The sequence below is a fragment of the Pleurodeles waltl genome, chromosome 4_2 (genome assembly GCF_031143425.1).
Source record: "Pleurodeles waltl isolate 20211129_DDA chromosome 4_2, aPleWal1.hap1.20221129, whole genome shotgun sequence".
Taxonomy (NCBI): domain Eukaryota; kingdom Metazoa; phylum Chordata; class Amphibia; order Caudata; family Salamandridae; genus Pleurodeles; species Pleurodeles waltl.
This window is the reverse complement of record NC_090443.1, coordinates 265936641-265957241: the sequence shown is the minus strand read 5'-3', so window position 1 is coordinate 265957241 and position 20601 is coordinate 265936641. Positions and strand designations below refer to the sequence as shown.

General features: G+C 44.4%; 1 protein-coding gene across 2 annotated transcripts in view; it reads right to left on the bottom strand.

Moving 5' to 3' along the window:
- Positions 1-10309: 10309 nt before the first annotated feature.
- UAP1 (UDP-N-acetylglucosamine pyrophosphorylase 1) overlaps positions 10310-20601 on the bottom strand; it is a 185699-nt gene continuing 175407 nt past the window's right edge. Inside the window, exons 9-10 of one of the 2 annotated variants that reach the window (XM_069231099.1) lie at positions 13005-13071; positions 10310-11091 (exon numbers count right to left, since the gene is read on the bottom strand). In XM_069231099.1, the coding sequence (XP_069087200.1) occupies positions 10999-11091; positions 13005-13071 (160 nt within the window). In that variant the 3' untranslated portion in view covers positions 10310-10998. The remainder of the gene's footprint in view (positions 11092-13004; positions 13072-20601) is intronic. The other variant, XM_069231098.1, reaches the window with a different exon arrangement.

Below are 20601 nucleotides of genomic sequence, written 5' to 3'. Positions count from 1 at the left end.
TGGGACTAGAGTGAAGTAAACAACGTTTCCAGAATTAGAATCGGAATCTGAGGATACTTGGAGAGGTCAGACTTATTTGGCAGGTGGTGAGATTCTATAATGATGATTTGAGTATATTTTTTAATGAGGTGAGTGACTGAATGCTAGAAGATGTTTCCATGTGATGTTTTGACAAAGTTAATGGGTTTGCTTAATTATATGAGTTGGTTTTAAGTAAGGCACCATTATGGGAATAGATTAATTATTTTAATCATGGGGATTGGAGGAAATCTAGGTAGCTACATATATGTATATATATGTTTTTGTTTATTTTTTTAGTTGTGTACTATGATGAAAGAATTGTAATGGGAGGATATCGTACTGTCCTGAAGAAGGTGGTGGAAGGAGTTTGAAGAGACCACCGAAACGCGTCGACGCTTGTTGAATTGCTGGACCAACTGGAACTCCCTAAAATAGAGTTGAAGATTGGATATACAAATCAATTGGACAGTGTATACCAAATTTTGGACAGCATAAAACGATAGACTAGGGAATGTGTCTTGTGGTTTGTCTCCCATTTTTATGTGGTGTTAATTGATTGGTTTTAGTATTATTTTTAGTATTTGTTTCTTATGAGGTATTTTATTCATGTGTGTTGTATGGAATTCATAATTAAATAATGTTTTAGATATTTCCTTTATCAAGACTGATCGTTGGTGGGTGTGTTTGACAGTGTAGTGTGTTGAGTGGTGGATATGTTTTGTGTTCCCCCGGGTTTGTTTTCTTTCTTATCACTGTGTCACGGTGCCCTGTCCCCTTGGGGTGATAGGTTGGGTGGGGCCCTCTCTCCCTCTCTTTTAGAGTTCAAAGGGCAGACCCACCAGCGGTGAACCAGTAGGGGCCTCTCCTAAAAAAGCAGGCCATAAGGCGCTCCAGCGGGAATGGACCACCCAAATATGAGGTGCATGGCCTCATAAAATTCTCAGAGTTAGGCCAGGGGACCTCTCTACAGGGATACTCCAAACCTTTTGTCTTCCTCCTCCCACTTTTTGCTGGATTTTTGCTTCTTGGCCTTAGGACTTTGTGCACTTTACCAATGCTAATCAGGGCTAAAGTACTTGTGCTCACTCCCCTAAACACGGTTTGACTGGCATACACTTGATTGGCATATTTAATTTACATGTAAGTCCTTTGTAGAGTGGTATACCATATACCCAGGGTCTGTGAGTCAAATGCTACCAGTGGGCCTTTCGCACTTATTGTGCCACCCACTTAAGTAGCAGCTTAAAACTTATCCCAGGCCTGCCATTGCAGCTTGAATGAAGTGTCCTACTGCAATGTCGACTTGGCATTTAAAACTCTGTGCCAAGCCTTAAACTTTCCTTTTCTTACATATAAGTCACCCCTAAGGTAGGCCCTAGATAGCCCTTAGGGCAGGGTGCTGTGTAATTAACAGGTAGGGCACATACTTTTACGTTTTACATGTTCTAGTGCTGAAAAACTCCCAAATTATTTTTTTACTGCTGTGAGGCCTACCCCTCTAATAGAATAACATTGGGGATTCCTTACTACATTCAATAAGTTGTAATTCCTAAACCAGCGACGGTTGATAAATCATGTTTGGTATCTGTGAACTTGTAATGATAAACCTGCTTTAATGGTTAAGTCAAATTTATCATTACAAGTTTGAAAACGCCATGTTTAGAAAGTTGTAATTTTCCTGCCCTTAGCCCTCTGTGCCAACACCCTGCCGTAGGTCACATGATTGGGTGTAACTGACAGTTGAGACTTTATGAATTCTCCCCAGTCAGTCACACAATAGTGGGATTAGAGTCTGAATAGCCATTCCACTGGCAGGATGTGGGGGGGTGGAGGGGCACAGCCCCACTTGGACCTGAATAGGCTGTGCTCTGCTACCACCCAGTAGGCTTAATCACCCTGTATTGATAGTGCAGACAGCTAGAAGCCAGGGCAGGAGAGGCAGAAAATTCCTAGAACTTCAAAGAACCTTTCTGGAAACCTCTGCCACCTTCTAGAAGCAGGGCAATAAAAAACAAGGTTTTCAGACCCACTGTTCAGTTCACTACTGGAACTAAGGATGGACTCTCAGAGGACTGCCTGCTGCTGTGCACTGTACCGGACTGCTGCTGTACCTGGAAGGCCTGCGCTGCCTGCCGCCTATCTTCAACCCTCAGAAACCAGGCCAGCTGAGCCCTGCATCTTCACCTGCACCCAGGACTTCCGTAAGTGACTCCAAGGGCTAGTTTTCTGGCTTCCTCTTCAGAGCCACAGGGACACAACAGACTCCCACCATCTTGAACCCGCTCCTGGACCAGCCGGAGTGAGTCCTGAACCCACAGTAGGTCTCTATCCACTCCTGGACACTTGGTTTCGGTGCTAAAGGTGACAAGATGTCCACGGTTGGTGCTTTTATTTTTTAGACACTACTTTGAACCTTAAACTTTACAGATTCATATGTCTAATTCTACTGATTTGATTTTTGTTGTATTGGTGTCAAATTATTTATTTTCCTAAATTGGTTTGGGATTTTTATTGTGTTGTTTTCACTATATTGCTGTTAGTGTGCTGCATAAATTCTCAATGTGTTGCCTCTAAGTTTAGCCTGACTGCTTTTTGTGCCAAGCTACCCAGTGTTAGGCACAGGTAAAATTAGTAACTTTTTGTGGTTCACCCTGCAAAGGATTGTCGCTGTTGCTTGATCAGGGCTCACACTCCAGTCAACCAACAACACAATTCCTCACAAGGCTCAACCGCAGCGCCAGGCCTCGAGTGACAAAGCTCCCTCATAACATGACGTTGACGGATGGGGTGAATTCAAAGACATCTTAGACTTCTTGTTCTCTTTCTTTTTGTGGAACTTACTGGAATGGAAAAACTTTGACTATGACTAAGATCTATGGCTTTGCGTCCCTTCCCGGGACCTTCCTCGCGACTAGGATCAAGACCATTGCAACGTTGCATGTCGAGCGGCAAGGAGATCGAAGGAGTGCTCCCTCAGGGCCTTGGAGTTCATGCTGTGACAGGTCTTGGCATCATGGTCACACTCAAGGCACCAGAGGCAGACGAGGTGTGGGTCCCTCATTGACATTTGTCGGTGACAGGCACCGCAGGGCTTAAAGCCAGCCTTCCTCATGGACATCCCTGCCACATCAAATATAAAAATAAAAAAATACAAAAAGGTTAGTCAAAAAAAATGACTGGGGGTAGCTCTCTCTGGATCTGCGCTGGAAAGAAAAGGACTGACGTCAATGAGCTGGGGTGGAACCTATAAAGGCGCTGCGCATGTCGCTACCGGCGCAGACTCAGCTAAGCAGAGCCAAACGACTATCTACAGGTGCACAGAGGTCCAGCTCACAAAGAGTTTCTGGATCCAGTCTGACTCCTGGGTATAAGGTAAGGAGTCTGTGGCTAGAAGTCTGTATCAGATAACAATATATGGTGTAACTTGGTTACCCAAGTGGAGTGCTCTGCAATGGTACTCAGAGTTCTGAAGACAAAACCTAACATGGATGCAGTTCAGTAACCAAGGACTGCCCCAGAACATAAAAATGTATATTCACTGGTAGCGGGACAGTTCAAGGTTAGGAATTTGCTTGACTGATTCTCATTAAAATTTTGAGGCCATACCAGTACTTTGCAACGAGTCTGAAGCGACCTAGAACTATATTATACAAAGTTCCCCAGGTATGCAAATTGTATCTGCACCTCCTTTTAACATCTCCAGTACACTTTGGTGTAAGAGAAGGGGCAACAGACCCTTGCTCAACCCCTGTTTTAATACTACTGATTGTGTCCGCGTGATCACAAGTACTCATGTCTCATGCAAACAAGGTAATCCTTAGCGCCCACACGATTTTACAGACTCTGGCACATAAACAAGGAGGCCATCAGGAAGGACACTGACTCCACAACATAGATGTGGCGTGCAGTCAGTGCGCTCCTGTTGGCACTCCACAGAAGGAGTTCCAAGGACTCCACCATGCATCCCGTATAGCCACTCATTACACTCAGCAGCAGGGGGATCCCTACCTCACTTGAAACTTGGGCCTGGTTCTTGACTGCAGTGAAAAGCAGACTGGCAGTTTCAAACAGCCGGTCCACCTTTCACTAATGTGCAGTTCAGGAAGCAGGTGCAAATTTGCACCTGCACACTGAGCAGAGCTTTTAGGGTAAGAGGGCATACCCACCTAAGTCAGCACTGCAGTGCAGAGCAGGACTGTGCACCCCCCCCCCATTTGTAATGCAAACCCTGGACGTAATGGTTAAAGGCATGATTTAGAGTTTGGCGGAGGGGTTACCCTGTCACAACAGTGATGGATATCCCCTCTGCCGAAATATAAATCTGATTATAGCCTATGCCATTTATATCTTGGCGGATGGGATATCCATCACTACTGTGATGGCATAACCCCTCTGCTAAACTCTAAACCAGGCCCTAAGTTACTAACCTTCAGTAACACTCTTTCTGATAGATATTCTAACTGCAGATTGATCACCTTTCAAATATTCCAAAGGCATCAGATTAGATCTGGAATCTTTTAAGCAGGACCTCTGCGTGGCAGTAGGTGGTGCTGCTGTGTGGCTCTGCACTGCCGCTGTTCTGCCCAGGAAATAATGTGAAAGGCCCATAAGGAGCAACTCCAGTGCATTGATGTCAGTTGCTTTCAAAAGCTATCCATGCCCCCACATGCAGTCCCCTAAGAGAAACTGGCTTTCACCAGTGCACAGATTCCTAGACTTGGGATCTTACTAAAGGATAGAGCCCAAATTTGCAGAATGGGGAGGATTCGAAGGTCGGTGAGGAACCTGCAGTTAGACTGAGTCTTTACCAGGAACAGCACTGCCAAAGGTAAAAAAAAAACCAACTTCTAACCATAGATTACTCACCTTTGAAATAGATACAACACAGTAGCAATTAGGAGATGGGTCTGTGAATTGGCTCAAACCAAAAGGTCCTGTAAGATCGAATTGGTGAAACGGCCCTTTCGGTGAACCTGCCGATTTAAAATAAGGGCTGGTCCAGCAACCTTTAAAAAGGCAGAAAGAGCTGAAGGTACACTTTAGCTGTGCCCAGATTAAAGCTTTGCTGGGCTAGGGACAAAACAAACAAGAAAATACCAGATGACGTCCCCTGGAGGGGTTCTATCCGTCGAGCAACTAAGCCACAAATTTGCTTCAATGACAGGTGCATACAGTTAATGTCGAGGGATGCCTGGCTACCAAGAGGCATACAGATTTCCTCTGTTCCACTTTAGATGGAACAAGTCTCCTAGTGTGAGGCACCTTGGAAACTCCAACTTGTGGAATTGCTTACATTGTGTGTTCTTGGCAGTGGCTAACAGACTGAGTCTAAGTTCTCCCGATTCGCAGAAGAGACATCGTACTACCTCCGGACGATACCTGCCACTCCTGATCCTGTAGGTGTCGCCAGCTAAGCTTGTCTGCCCTGGCATTCAGAGACCCTGTCAAAATCTCTTGATAGTCCAGCCATTTCCAGTGGCATATTGCCTCCTGGCGCAGGGCTCAGGACCCCAATCTGCCTTGCTTGTTGCAATACCAAATGGCAGTGGTGATATCCGTAACTATCTGTACCAATCACCCCATAATGGATAGGACGACGCCTTTCAATGGCAAGTGGATGGCCTGGAGCTTCAGGAGGTAGATATGGGTTTGGGCCGCTGCCAGAGTCCAGAGACCTCTGATCTCCACCTCTTCCAGCTGGGCACAGAAAAGAAACCCAAATGTGATGCACTGGTCACCACTGTTAGCTCTGTGGGGGTTAGGGATAGGGGGTCTGCCTTTGATCGAAACCCGGTCCAATAACTACCACTTCACATCTTTTGCAGTCTCCTCTGAAATCTGGACATGGTTGGAAAGGCACCCTTGTATTTTTAGCACATTGAGACCAGATACCACTGCTGAGCTTGCTTATGTCACCTGGTATTGTGTAGTGCTAGACCAGCAGGACACAGGACACAGGAGGAGATCAGTCCTATTTGCTAATCTGCCTTGAGGACCCTGACCTCGGGTGGGTGGGTGCCACAGCCAAGAAGTGGCTGAGCACCTGGCTGAGGTTGGAGGTGCTGCTGCCGAAACCACAAAAAGAACAATAGGGTTGATGTGGCTGGCAAGGCAGGGCAGATAATCCTAGGCAACGTATTGTGGCCCTGCTCTCTCTCAATTGCTCCAGAGTGGAAACTGCCTTGTTTCCAAAAAGGCGAGTCCCGTCAAAGGCAATGTTCATAAGGGACGACCGGACATGGCCTGAAAACCCCTGTGACTGCAGCCAACAGCTCACCTGGAGGGGTATAGGCCAAAAGTAGTTGTTGGTTTGATCACATCACAACTGTCCTGTTTAGCTTGTGTGAGGACAGGTCGCAGGTATTCCGGGACACCTAGGAGGACTTGGGCCACAGAATCCTAAAGAGCATGGGAATAGTGACCAAGCAGGCAATTAGCACTGACACACCCAAGGGCCAAACTAATGGAGTAGTGGTTTGCTCTGGCTAGAGGACTTTGGTCAAGACATTGGATTTGACCTCTAGTGGGGAGCTGAAAGTTGAGAACTTCGGCCGCCCTCCGCAAAAGAAGCACTCTCTTCAGTGGCAGGATCTGAGGGTGTGGGGAGGCGAGAGTCAGGAGAGGTGTCAGGGCTACTGCGTTTTATAGGCCATCATACCAGCTGTCTTCATTACAGGGTTGTTTAAATTCATGTCACAAGTTGCAGAGGACAATGAACACTCCCACCTCCAGCGTCAATGCAGTCAGCAAAGGCGTTTATGTTCCAGCAACCAGTGTGGGTTGTGTAACCAGAGTCAGTATGGGTCTCAGAAGCGATCTGTTGACTGCTTCGGAGGGTCCAACTGGCACCAAGGGAGTTCCTACAAGCAGTAAATTCAATGGAGGACCTTCCGGCTCAATGGGGCTCAAAGGCGTGCCAGAGGGAGTTGGAAGGGAAGTGAAGAGTCAAAGTATGGCATAATGGATCGCCTGCATCTGTCTCAGTGTTACAAACAGCCTTGGAAACTCTGGTTGTGCTGGGACAAGTTGAGGGATGGCTTAAATGTCGACCCACTTTGGGAGCAAAATCAGGAGGCATGAGACCGTCAGTGTGTCCTTTTAGGAGTTTGAGAGTGGCAGGAACAGGCAGGTTTTTTTTGCTACTTCCTCGACTTACCCAATAGTTTGGAGCAAGAAGACAACTCACCCTGGGATTGGACTCCTGTGGATCCTCGACTGAGAATGGGCGTGAGACCGCCCCTTGGACTTGGACTGGTCACAACATGGGGTCTTCTGATGCTTGGCGACTTAAAGCTTCGCCTCACAATCCTGTATGGCCTTTCCGTTCATCAACGTGCAGTCACTGCAGGCCTTAGAGTTGTGGCGCAACCCTATGTATCACAGGTAAAGCTGGTGAGGCTCTATCGCAGACAGTTACTTGTGACAGTCTGCAGGGTTTGAATCCTGTTGTCTTGGGGGGTGACATTTCCCCTGATTACTGATAGAATTTTGGCCAAAAATCTGTCTCAGAGCTGAGAAGTAACTCCAGATCTGTATTTGGTAGAGGAAAGTATTGGAAAGGAACTGATGTCAGCATGTGGTAGTGGAGCCTATACAGATCGCACATGTCATTTCTGGAGTGGAATAGCAGCAGTGCAAACCTGCACACCACTACCTACCAAGCAGAGGTACCACTAAAACGTTTCTGGATCCAGCCTAATGCCTGGGGAATATTGAAAAGGTAAGGAATCTGAGGTTAGAAGTCTCTGTCAGAATCCTTTTTACAGAATGCTCTTCTAATAGGCAAAGCCTTTTAAGGTATCAAAAAATTGTCTCTCAATTTTTTTTAAAAAAAGCCTCAATGTCACTGACCTTCTTGGATACTTCTATAGTTCTTGTCTTTTCCTTACAGAGAATATCTCAATCAGTGCGTTGCTATGCTTTACATAGAGCACACAGTAACTATTATAGGCAGCACACTGCTCTTCCACAAGGAATGTGTCAGAAGTGGTACGAGCGGTTGTGCTGCTCTTGAAACAGGAAGATGACTGAATAAATGAAGAATTATAAGGCCCAGACTTCAGAAAGTAAACTCTTATGCTTCAAGAAAAACAAAACAAGGATTAACCTGTTTCTTTATCAACATGCACAGAATCTCAGACAACACACTGATCTCTATACAGTTCATTTGAAGTTTGATGCTGGCAGAGTGCGCTTCATTTATTCTTCTTTATGAACTCTTGCATAATTTAAATCTTGGGCAACAAGCGGCTGATTAGGAGCTCCAAATAGGCAGTCGTGTTGGTATGAGGTTTCTAGTCTTTTTTTCCCAAGCTTATAGCCATTGTCCGGCATTAGTTTCCTCAATATGAGATTGGGGTATAAATCATTTTAAGTATTTTTAATACACAAATATTACTTTTTTTTTTTTTTTTTTTTTTTTTTTTTTTAAAGAGTACCCCCTTTACAGACTGGTCAACCTGCTGAGATTTCTTAAGAAATTGGTGATGAAATGTCTTTACCAGACGAGGAGCGTGAACATGTGATGCTTCTTTCCAAGATATAGTTGACTATTTTTCAATCTAGGATTCTTTTAACTTTATATTCTTTTTGTCCATTTCCTACAAGAGGTTGTTTGGTGTCTTGAAGTCCCTTTTGAGAGTGATTTCCCTTTAGAAGTGAGATAAGCACAGTGTAATCCAGAACATGAAGGCATTTCCAGTTTGACAGTTACTGGGTTTATGTTTTTTTCTACTTTACAAGGGCCTGCAAAACAGGCCTATAGACTCCTATTCCTGTTTTAGGTGTATGTATGTGCTTTGATGACAACCATACTTTATTTCCCACCCTATATTCTTGATTTTGTTTTCTTACCAGCTTCCAATTTGTAAGTTACCTTTGCTTTTTTCTTCTCATGAGCTTAGTCTACATTCAAAATTAAATCTTTTGCAACAGGTGTTGAAACGTTTCCCCTGTCTATGGATGGTGTGGATGTCTCCCATAACTTAAGTAAAAAGGAATGTACCTGTAGATGAATTTTTGGAATTGTTATGAGCAAATTCTGCCGCCCAAATTAAATCTGACCAGTCACTCTCCTAAGCCAAGATAGACAATCAAAGGAATTGTTTTAGTTCCGGATTAGTTCTCTTGGGCTGACCTTTGTGTTTCTGGATGGTAACTTCTACAATATCTAGCCTTAGTTAACAGACCTTGCATAAATGCTTGCCAAAAATATGACTAAAACCCAGACATAGGTAGGCACCTTGTCTTCTTACACTGGGGTGGGAAAACAATTTAGCTACGTTTTTGGCATCAGGTACTGTTTTGATGGTAATAAATTGGCTCATTTTGGTGAAAATATTGGCAAAAACTAAAATTGTGTTACACCCTTGACTAGACGGAAATCTAAAATTAAATCCACGAAGCACTTCCTTTGATGCAAATCTCACAAGCTTTGGCATATTGTCATATCTTGGAGTCATGCTGGACCACCAGACATGCCTTTTGACTGAAGCTTCTGTTTTATGGATTCCTTTGTTACCTGCCTGTGGGTTATCATGACAATCTTGCAAAGCGAGTTCCTGAAGCTCACACATTGGCAAATGCTTTTTTGTAAGTTGGGAAACCCTTTATAACTGTTTGATTGGAATCTTCTTTAGCTCAGTCTCTTACTTGGTTTTCTGTTAGAACCTTCTTGATTTCATCATTCATATTCTGGTTGGCAACTGTGCATACAGACTTTTTTTTTTTCTTTTTAGAAATAATTAACTGCTCTTTTACTTGAAGCGTCTTTTAATTTGTGTGAATTCCAGATAAAGAATCTGTGTTTCCATTAGTAATGGCAAAGTGATAATCAGCAAAATACAGTGACCATCTCAACTGTATTGGAGTAAAGCGTCTTTGCTGACTTCAGGAACTGTCCTAATACATCTAACTTAGTGGAAGTGGTGTTGTGGGATTTAACTTATGTACATCCTGATTTGGTGGCCCGACAAGTATCCCTTCTATCCAGCTTGGACACATTATCAGGGTTGGAATCTTCCTTTTCTTCAGCTGCTACCCTAGGTAGAAAGGGTACGTGCACTAAAAAAAACGCATTCTCATATGGAGATAATTAGAAAGGAATACTTGTACACTTGTCTGCTCCATTTCTAACTCAGTATCCACAATGTCTACACTGAGCTGGGAAAGAAGGGGCACAGTAACAAATCAAACAGCAGTGTGCAAACAGAATATTTTACATTCATTGGGGTTTCCCTGGACCATAACCTGATAAACTGTGCAATAAAATAAACAAACAAGCTGTCAATGAGATAAATATGTCCGTATATTTAATCAAGTCTCCAGTTCTTGGCTGTGCAGTATTACAGAGCCTTTAATTACAGGCAACAATTTAAACGTGTAAAAAATACTGATACATGCTTGAGAAAGAACAATAATCTCTAAGATTATTCCCTAGTACCATAAAAATCTCTAACATGTACAATAGTTTATAATTAATATATACATGTGTTTTTTTTATTTAAAAAAAGCAAATAGTTTGCTTTCAGCATTAATGTCATAGGGACATAATAAATATAAAGAAAGTACAATCTTAGTTTCGGGAACTTTGCCGCCACTTCATTTGGTCAAATCTATTTCTATGTTTTTTGGGGTAAAAAAATACAATTTTAAAGGAATATAAATAAGACAGAGGTGTAAAATTCTAAGTAGTCCATAGTTTGATTTCCTTTGCCACGTTTCTTAAATTCTCTAACAGGCATACTAATCCTCAAAGCTGAGAAGCAGTTCTTCACCAGCACATGAACGAAGCATACTGGCATTTTGACCCCAACACTTTGTGAACCATTCTTCACCAGCTTGTGAATAAACTGCACTGGTTCAGTTTGTAAACGCTCCACAACCTGTTCTTCACCAGCTGATGAATGCTGCATGCTGGCCTTTTAATCCTCTTCCCAGCTCGAGGAAGCTGTGTGCTGGAGTTTTAACCAGGGTGCTTCACAATCCATTCTTCACCAGCTCATGAATTCCACGTTCATCAATCAATAAGGGTGGATGGAATTCACGATTCTTGACATGCTTTTCCAGTCCCTGAGGAGAAGCAACAAGTAGGGCAAGGAGGAATAGGAGGCAAGGGAAAACAAAATTAGCAAAAGTGGTCCAATGTAACAACTAAAACATAAATTACTGAACTTTTCCTTGTTATTCTGCAGGAATGTTGAAATATCTAGCCAATGCTGGAAATTCCAAGATAATTTACAACATACTTACAAACGGGTTTAACTTATGATACTTCTTAATCCTTTCTGTCTAACTAAAGTCTGAACCACATAAAATCGAAACTTTTTTTTTGATTTGCTCAGAAAGACAAAAATATTATACATTTAAATTCCTATTGTGAGCATTCAATTTCATTGTTTTTTAGCTGCTCAGGCCATCACATGAAAGTTCTGAGAATGTACCAATTTGTTCTAGCTTTTTCTAAAAACGAGCAGCTCAATCAGACTGAAGGATCATTTTAAGTGTTACAGAACACAAGCAACCCAAGTAACATTTCCGGCGTTGGTGAGGTGCTACTTGAAACTGGCTTGTCTCCTTCTGTAATGGCAAAGATGAGATAAAAACAACTGAATGCTACGGAATGCTATGCAGCGGTAGTCCCCGAGATTAAGAAGCCCATTCATTACTTATGTATCTCTTAAGCATCGCTATTGACACATACTACTACTCATGTGTATGTTCAAATTTCAAAAATAAATTCGGCTTCTCCACCCATCTTCATTTGCCATTACTCTTTTCTTGCATGCACTTGTTCAAGTGAAACGGCCATTGTTTGAAAAATAAAACATTACAGCTTTCTTCTGGCTGACCAAATTATTGTGAAACAATGTCCAATAACCCTGTCCATTATAAGAAAGATTAAAGGAACACTTTCTCTTTTAAATCATCCTAAGAGATCTACAGTATTACCTGTAAAGAAAGAATCATCCATATAAGTTCAAATACAGTGCACGACTACTATCAAGAATCATGGTTTAAAAACATATTTCAGTGCACAACATACTTGCCAACAAGCAAGAAACATTCTGCCATGCTTGATGTTTTCTGCCAATTGACAGCACACATTACTTTCACTCATTCAGACAGATATCACAGTATAGAACAGACCCTCCAACAAGAGCATGTGGATCTTCTGTGCTGTTATACCTGTACGCTAGATTTACCGTGATGATGGACATTAAAGAGCGCATATGACATTTAAAATGCTACCACTCTTTCACAATGTAAAATTAAATTACACTCAATATAGTCTACTAACTGCCCCATGTCTGCTGACATCAAATCAATAAGTCTAATGTAAATTGCAGTATACACGTTGAAGAATATAGGGCCAACTCATAACATTCATCATACACAAACTAGAACCATACGACCCAAAAGCAGGTATCACAACCTGCCACCACGAAAGCCACATGCAAAACAACAACCAGCACAAATACAACTAAAATATATTTGGTTGTCTGATCTTTAAGCCATCACTGTTCACTCACAGTTTACATGATCACCATAACAGCTTAATAGAGTAATCATGAATTTTTTAAGGTAATATAGCAACAACGAGAGATTGGCTTCAAAATTTCAAATAGGGGACTTCAGAAACCATGTCATTTCAGGCACATATTCTCCTCCATCTATGTTCTCATACATTATTTGCAAATTGGGCTCATTCCCAAATTGGGTGAGCAAGTCATTCCACTAGTGCAAGAGAATTAAAACGAATGTGGGAATCCTGGTTAAAACAAACAATAGAGAATGTGTTACTTGAAAAAAAATAAAAACATTCTCAACTCATAGTGAGAAATAAAACCTAAGAGAAAGACCATTAAGGTGCATATTGCTCAATTATAAAACTGGGTTGCCATTATCCAAGTTTAAATTGCAGTCAGATAGTATCATGGGTATGTCTGCCGAACTTCAACCACATACTACAGACTAAAACTTACTTCTCCAGAATATGAGATGAGCGGCGAGATTTCACATTGGATTGGTTGGTCAGCAGCATCTTTCAGGCTTTAGCAAAGAAAAAAAAAGCAATACATATAAACACAAACAACAGGCTTACTGGGTGCTTTATATCTTGTAACATCAAAAAACAATCCATGCCATTAAACCACAGGAAGAAGTGGGTATACCGCCATCATGCACAGGAGTTAGTCAGATTAATTTGCCAAGATGCCATGTTACATAAAATCAACCAACGCAGCCCATAACTCCCAAGGTGGAACTGAATTTTCTTAAGAGATTTTAGCTTCAAAATGTGGGAGTTAAGAAAAACAACTAAAAAAATAACACAATCTAAAAACACTGTCATGCGTAGTTCTGCTCAGCATTCCCAAGGCACCAGGGACCTTTTGACACCAAAATTCTTGTAAGAGGAAAGTCCAAGCAGCGCAGCAAATCTCTATAGCCTTTTTCCCATTTGTGGCTTACCCAGGCAGTTTCTCTAAACATTATAGTCTTGGGTTATGAGCTCTTACAAGATTCATGGTCATTAGACCTGTGACCAGGTGCGAGCAAGCACACGCATCTTTATTTTTTATTATTTTATTTTGTTTTATTTTTTGTAACAAAAAGTTTCTTACCCAGAGGTGTAGTTTTGCAGCTTGAAGATTTTTTGGACGTGCATGCTGTGCATTATTTTGCCATCTCGTGGCTGGGTCCAGATTTCCTACTATTCCTGTAAAAAAAAAAAGCACTTCCTACGGATGTTTCTGCCCCAGTTCCCCATCTTCAGATTCTTTTTTTTCTCTTCTTTTTCCCTTCTTCTTCCACCTTCCTGGTGGAGGCGGGTGGGTCGCTTGTGAAACCAGAAAATCTTCAGGCTGCAAAAGTACACCTACAGATAAGAAACGTTTTGTTTTGCTGTGTGAACCTTTTCTGGATTCACATGCTGTGCATCGATTTTCAAGTATTTTCCCCTTATTGCGGTGGCTGGGTTGAAGATGGATATTGATTTGAAACTTTTTAACACACTTTGGGGGTCATTCTGACCATGGCGGTAATTACAGCCATGGCGGAGGTCGGCGGTAGCACCGCCAACAGGCTGGCGGTGCACCGCTGGGCATTCTGACCGCGGCGGTTCAGCCGCGGCCAGAAACGGAAAGTCGGCGGTGTACCGCCGACTTTCCGCTGCCCGTCTGAATCCTCCATGGCGGCGGAGCGCGCTCCGCCGCCATGGGGATTCTGACCCCCCTACCGCCATCCTGTTCATGGTGGCTCTCCCGCCATGAACAGGATGGCGGTAGGGGGTGCCGCGGGGACCCTGGGGGCCCCTGCCGTGCCCATGCCAATGGCATGGGCACGGCAGGGGCCCCCGTAAGAGGGCCCCAAAAAGTATTTCAGTGTCTGCCCAGCAGACACTGAAATACGCGACGGGTGCAACTGCACCCGTCGCACCTTCCCACTCCGCCGGCTCAATTCTGAGCCGGCATCCTAGTGGGAAGGTTGATTTGCCCTGGGCTGGCGGGCGGTCTTTTGGCGGCCGCCCGCCAGCCCAGGGCAAATGTCAGAATCACCGCCGCGGTCTTTCGACCGCGGTGCGGTGTTCTGACGGCGGTACCTTGGCGGACGGCCTCCGCCGTCCGCCAAGGTCAGAATGACCCCCTTTGTCCCTCCTGGGCCTCCTTACTCATGTTTTGTAAAGGTATGCACTGAAGCCCAAGTTGCTGCCATACAAATTCCTTGTAATGGAGTGTTCGACATAAAAACCACTGTCGCATCTTTCTTAAGTGCTGAGTGCGCTCAAGGTGCTCTTGTGCAATCCATCTTTAAATAGTGTTTCTTGACACTGGTTTTCCTCAAAGGTTTTTTGAGAATGTAACAATTGCTGAGATTTTCAAAAAGGCTTAGGGGGTCATTCCTACCCTGGCGGTCCGAGACCACCAGGGTAGGGGACGGAGGAAGCACCGCCAACAGGCTGGCGGTGCTTCTGGGGCTATTCTGACCGCGGCGGTGAAGCCGCGGTCAGAAAAGGGAAGCCAGCAGTTTCCCGCTGCCCCACGGAATCCAGAACCAGGCTGGCGGGAATGGGTGTCGTGGGGCCCCTGGGGGCCCCACATTGATTTTCAGTGTCTGCTTGGCAGACACTGAAAATCGCGACGGGTGCAACTGCACCCGTCGCACACCAGCAACTCCGCCGGCTCCATTCGGAGCCGGCTTCCTCGTTGCTGGTGCTTTCCCGCTGGGCGTGCGGGCGGCCTTTTGGCGGTCGCCCGCCCGCCCAGCGGGAAAGTCAGAATTACCGCGGCGGTCATTTGACCGCGCTGCGGTATTCTGGCGGGGGAACTTTGGTGGGCGGCCTCCGCCGCCCGCCGAAGTTAGAATGACCCCCTTAGTTCTTTCAATATAATTCATGCTGCAACATCTTGTATCTAATGTATGTAATCTTTTTTCCGCATGTGTTTTTGGATTTTGAAAGAAACTTGGTATTTGAATGGATTGATTAATATGAAACTGCAAGACCACTTTTGGTAAGAAATGAGGGTCCGTTCTCATTACAATTCTATCTTTGTGAATTTCGAAATAGGGTTCTTGAAAGTGAGCTCCTGCAACTCACTTACTCCACGTAGGGACGTAATTGCAACTAAAAATCTGTCTAAGCGTTAACAATTGCAAAGTTGCTTCGTGTAACAGCTAAAATTGGTTTACCCATGAGTTGAGTAAGAACTAGATTTAAGTTTCATGTGTGGGCTGTGACCCTCCTTGGGGGCGCTCATCTTTGGCTCCTTCTAGTAATCGTTTCACCACTGGAGATATGGAAAAAACGTCTTCCCATTTGACCCCTTGTATAAGCCACTGTAGCAGCTAAATGAACTCTTAAACAAGCATAAATACGCCCTTCTTGTAATAGATACATTAAATATTTCAGAACTGTTTTCTACTTAGTAATCCTTTTAATTAAGTTTGTCCTCCTACATCATAATGTAAATCTTTCCATTCTGGTGTATAACATTTCTTTGTTACAGGTTTTATGGATTATTTTAATAACGCTAGTGTGTCTTTTGCTAGTTTCAAATATCCAAATTCTATATCTTCAGGAGCCACACTGTTAATTTGAAATATTCTGTCTCTGGGTGTAGAACTTTCCCCTTTTCCAAGGATATCAAATCTTGTCTTTTTGGCAGGCACTGCAAATTCCCTTGAACTGACTATCAGCTCTGAGCATCATGTTTGCCTCGCACATTGCAGTGCTATTAGAATTACTGCCATGTGGCTCCTCTTGCGCTTACTGATTACTCTGTGTAATACGGGGATTGGTGGAAAAGCATAAGCAAATGTCCCTGACCCATCTATTGAAAGGGCATTCACCTGGGATTGCTGGTGTGGTAGTCTGGATGCCAAGTCTTGGCATTTCGCGTATCAAAGAGTCGCAAACAGATCTATTGTTGGTGTACCCCATGTCTTGAAAATATGTATAGCACCTTCTGATTCAACTTTCATTTGTGAGCATGTAGCCAGCCTGCTCAATTTGTCTGCTTCTTAATATTTCTTCCCTACTTGAATCTCTATGTCTTTCTGAATCGCCTATTTCCAGATCTGTTGAGCTAACTTCGAGAGGAGGGGTGTAAAGAAATGGCTCCCTGTTGCAGTTACCCCCCACTTTTTGCCTGATACTGATGCTGACTTGACTGAGAAGAGTGCTGGGACCCTGCTAACCAGGCCCCAGCACCAGTGTTCCTTCACCTAAAATGTACCATTGTATCCACAATTGGCACACCCTGGCATTCAGATAAGTCCCTTGTAACTGGTACTTCTAGTACCAAGGGCCCTGATGCCAAGGAAGGTCTCTAAGGGCTGCAGCATGTCTTATGCCACCCTAGAGACCCCTCACTCAGCACAGACACACTGCTTACAAGCCTGTGTGTGCTAGTGAGAACAAAATGAGTAAGTCGACATGGCACTCCCCTCAGGGTGCCATGCCAGCCTCTCACTGCCTATGCAGTATAGGTAAGACACCCCTCTAGCAGGCCTTACAGCCCTAAGGCAGGGTGCACTATACCATAGGTGAGGGTACCAGTGCATGAGCACTGTGCCCCTACAGTGTCTAAACAAAACCTTAGACATTGTAAGTGCAGGGTAGCCATAAGAGTATATGGTCTGGGAGTCTGTCAAACACGAACTCCACAGCACCATAATGGCTACACTGAAAACTGGGAAGTTTGGTATCAAACTTCTCAGCACAATAAATGCACACTGATGCCAGTGTACATTTTATTGTAAAATACACCACAGAGGGCACCTTAGAGGTGCCCCCTGAAACTTAACCGACTGTCTGTGTAGGCTGACTAGTTCCAGCAGCCTGCCACACCAGAGACATGTTGCTGGCCCCATGGGGAGAGTGCCTTTGTCACTCTGAGGCCAGTAACAAAGCCTGCACTGGGTGGAGATGCTAACACCTCCCCCAGGCAGGAGCTGTGACACCTGGCGGTGAGCCTCAAAGGCTCACCCCTTTGTCACAGCCCAGCAGGGCACTCCAGCTTAGTGGAGTTGCCCGCCCCCTCCGGCCACGGCCCCCACTTTTGGCAGCAAGGCTGGAGGGAACAAAGAAAGCAACAAGGAGGAGTCACTGGCCAGTCAGGACAGCCCCTAAGGTGTCCTGAGCTGAGGTGACTCTGACTTTTAGGAATCCTCCATCTTGCAGATGGAGGATTCCCCCAATAGGGTTAGGATTGTGACCCCCTCCCCTTGGGAGGAGGCACAAAGAGGGTGTACCCACCCTCAGGGCTAGTAGCCATTGGCTACTAACCCCCCAGACCTAAACACGCCCTTAAATTTAGTATTTAAGGGCTACCCTGAACCCTAGAAAATTAGATTCCTGCAACTACAAGAAGAAGGACTGCCTAGCTGAAAACCCCTGCAGAGGAAGACCAGAAGACGACAACTGCCTTGGCTCCAGAAACTCACCGGCCTGTCTCCTGCCTTCCAAAGATCCTGCTCCAGCGACGCCTTCCAAAGGGACCAGCGACCTCGACATCCTCTGAGGACTGCCCCTGCTTCGAAAAGACAAGAAACTCCCGAGGACAGCGGACCTGCTCCAAGAAAGGCTGCAACTTTGTTTCCAGCAGCTTTGAAAGAACCCTGCAAGCTCCCCGCAAGAAGCGTGAGACTTGCAACACTGCACCCGGCGACCCCGACTCGGCTGGTGGAGATCCAACACCTCAGGAGGGACCCCAGGACTACTCTGATACTGTGAGTACCAAAACCTGTCCCCCCTGAGCCCCCACAGCGCCGCCTGCAGAGGGAATCCCGAGGCTTCCCCTGACCGCGACTCTTTGAATCCAAAGTCCCGACGCCTGGGAGAGACCCTGCACCCGCAGCCCCCAGGACCTGAAGGACCGGACTTTCACTGGAGAAGTGACCCCCAGGAGTCCCTCTCCCTTGCCCAAGTGGAGGTTTCCCCGAGGAATCCCCCCCTTGCCTGCCTGCAGCGCTGAAGAGATCCCGAGATCTCTCATAGACTAACATTGCGAACCCGACGCCTGTTTCTACACTGCACCCGGCCGCCCCCGCGCTGCTGAGGGTGAAATTTCTGTGTGGGCTTGTGTCCCCCCCGGTGCCCTACAAAACCCCCCTGGTCTGCCCTCCGAAGACGCGGGTACTTACCTGCAAGCAGACCGGAACCGGGGCACCCCCTTCTCTCCATTCTAGCCTATGTGTTTTGGGCACCACTTTGAACTCTGCACCTGACCGGCCCTGAGCTGCTGGTGTGGTGACTTTGGGGTTGCTCTGAACCCCCAACGGTGGGCTACCTTGGACCAAGAACTGAACCCTGTAAGTGTCTTACTTACCTGGTAAAACTAACAAAAACTTACCTCCCCCAGGAACTGTGAAAATTGCACTAAGTGTCCACTTTTAAAACAGCTATTTGTCAATAACTTGAAAAGTATACATGCAATTTTTATGATTTAAAGTTCCTAAAGTACTTACCTGCAATACCTTTCGAATGAGATATTACATGTAGAATTTGAACCTGTGGTTCTTAAAATAAACTAAGAAAAGATATTTTTCTATACAAAAACCTATTGGCTGGATTTGTCTCTGAGTGTGTGTACCTCATTTATTGTCTATGTGTATGTACAACAAATGCTTAACACTACTCCTTGGATAAGCCTACTGCTCGACCACACTACCACAAAATAGAGCATTAGTATTATCTATTATTACCACTATTTTACCTCTAAGGGGAACCCTTGGACTCTGTGCATGCTATTCCTTACTTTGAAATAGCACATACAGAGCCAACTTCCTACAAGGGGCGATTGGGCCCCTCTCTGCATGCTGATGTAGAACACTGCTGTTGCGTTGTCTGTCTGAATTAAAACTGTCTTTCCGAGAATGTGTTACTGAAACACTTTCATGGCTAAGCAAACAGTCTTTAGTTTCAGCTCAATTTATGTGTTGCACTGCATCCTGACAGTTCCATATCCATCTTATCCTTAGAGAGCCCAGATGAGCTTCCCATCCCACATGTGAGGCATCTGGGGTTATAGTGTGGTTATAGTTAGTGTAGGAGTTGGTTGGAATTTCTACGTGACAACCACTAGATGTTCCCAACTCACCTTCGCTTGAGACCATTAATTCTGAAGCCATTCGTGGATCGGTCTCATATGTAGTCTTACATATAGAATTAAAGGAATGCATGATGCCATCTTTCCTAATAATTTCCCGACCGTCCTCTCCGTCAGAGCCGGCCCTTTCTGGTAACAGAGAGTTTCCTCCAACAGGGACTGTGTCCTCTTCTCGCTGGGGAATGCTTTGCTTGAATGGAGTTAATCTTGCTCCCAAAAACACCTTCTCCTGTTTTGACTGTGGTGATGAAACCTAGACGTGTAGTGATCTCATCACCTTTGAAATGTCCAGTTAGCATTTTTGATAAGAGTGTGCTCTCACCAGCTAGTAATCTACGTAAGGATATACATGTATCAGCCTTCTTCTAAAGTGTGCTGCCACTGCCGTTAAACACTTTGTGAACACTCTTGGTGCTGATTTTATCCCAATAGCCAGGACTTTGAATTGATAATGCTTTTTGTCAACTACAAATCTTCGACATTCTTTGTGTTTTGCGTTCATTGGGTTATGCAAGTAGGCATCCTTTAAGTCTATAGTTGCTATGTAATCCCCTTTTTGAAGTTGAGGTATAACTTCATGTAGAGTGGTAATTTTGAAGTTTTGAGTCTTTTTGAATTTGTTGATGTATCTGAAGTCCACAATTGGGCGAAGGGAGCCGTTGACCTTTGGGATTAGGAAATACATTGAGTAATCTCCCTTGTTGATATTTTGTTTTGGTACTCTTTCTATAGATGGTTTCCTAATAACTCCTGGACTTCCTTTAGAAGGCGATTTATTTCCTTCTAATAATTAATTATTTTTTGGTCCCCGTGCTGGTGGAAATGTTATTAATTCTGTGCAATATCCATGTTTTATTATATTTAGGACCCATTTGTCTGAAGTTATTTTCCTCCACTCCAGAAGAAACAATTGTTTTCTTCCACCTACTGGTAATTTTTGATGTAACTTTGATTTGTTGATGTCTGTTTTTTT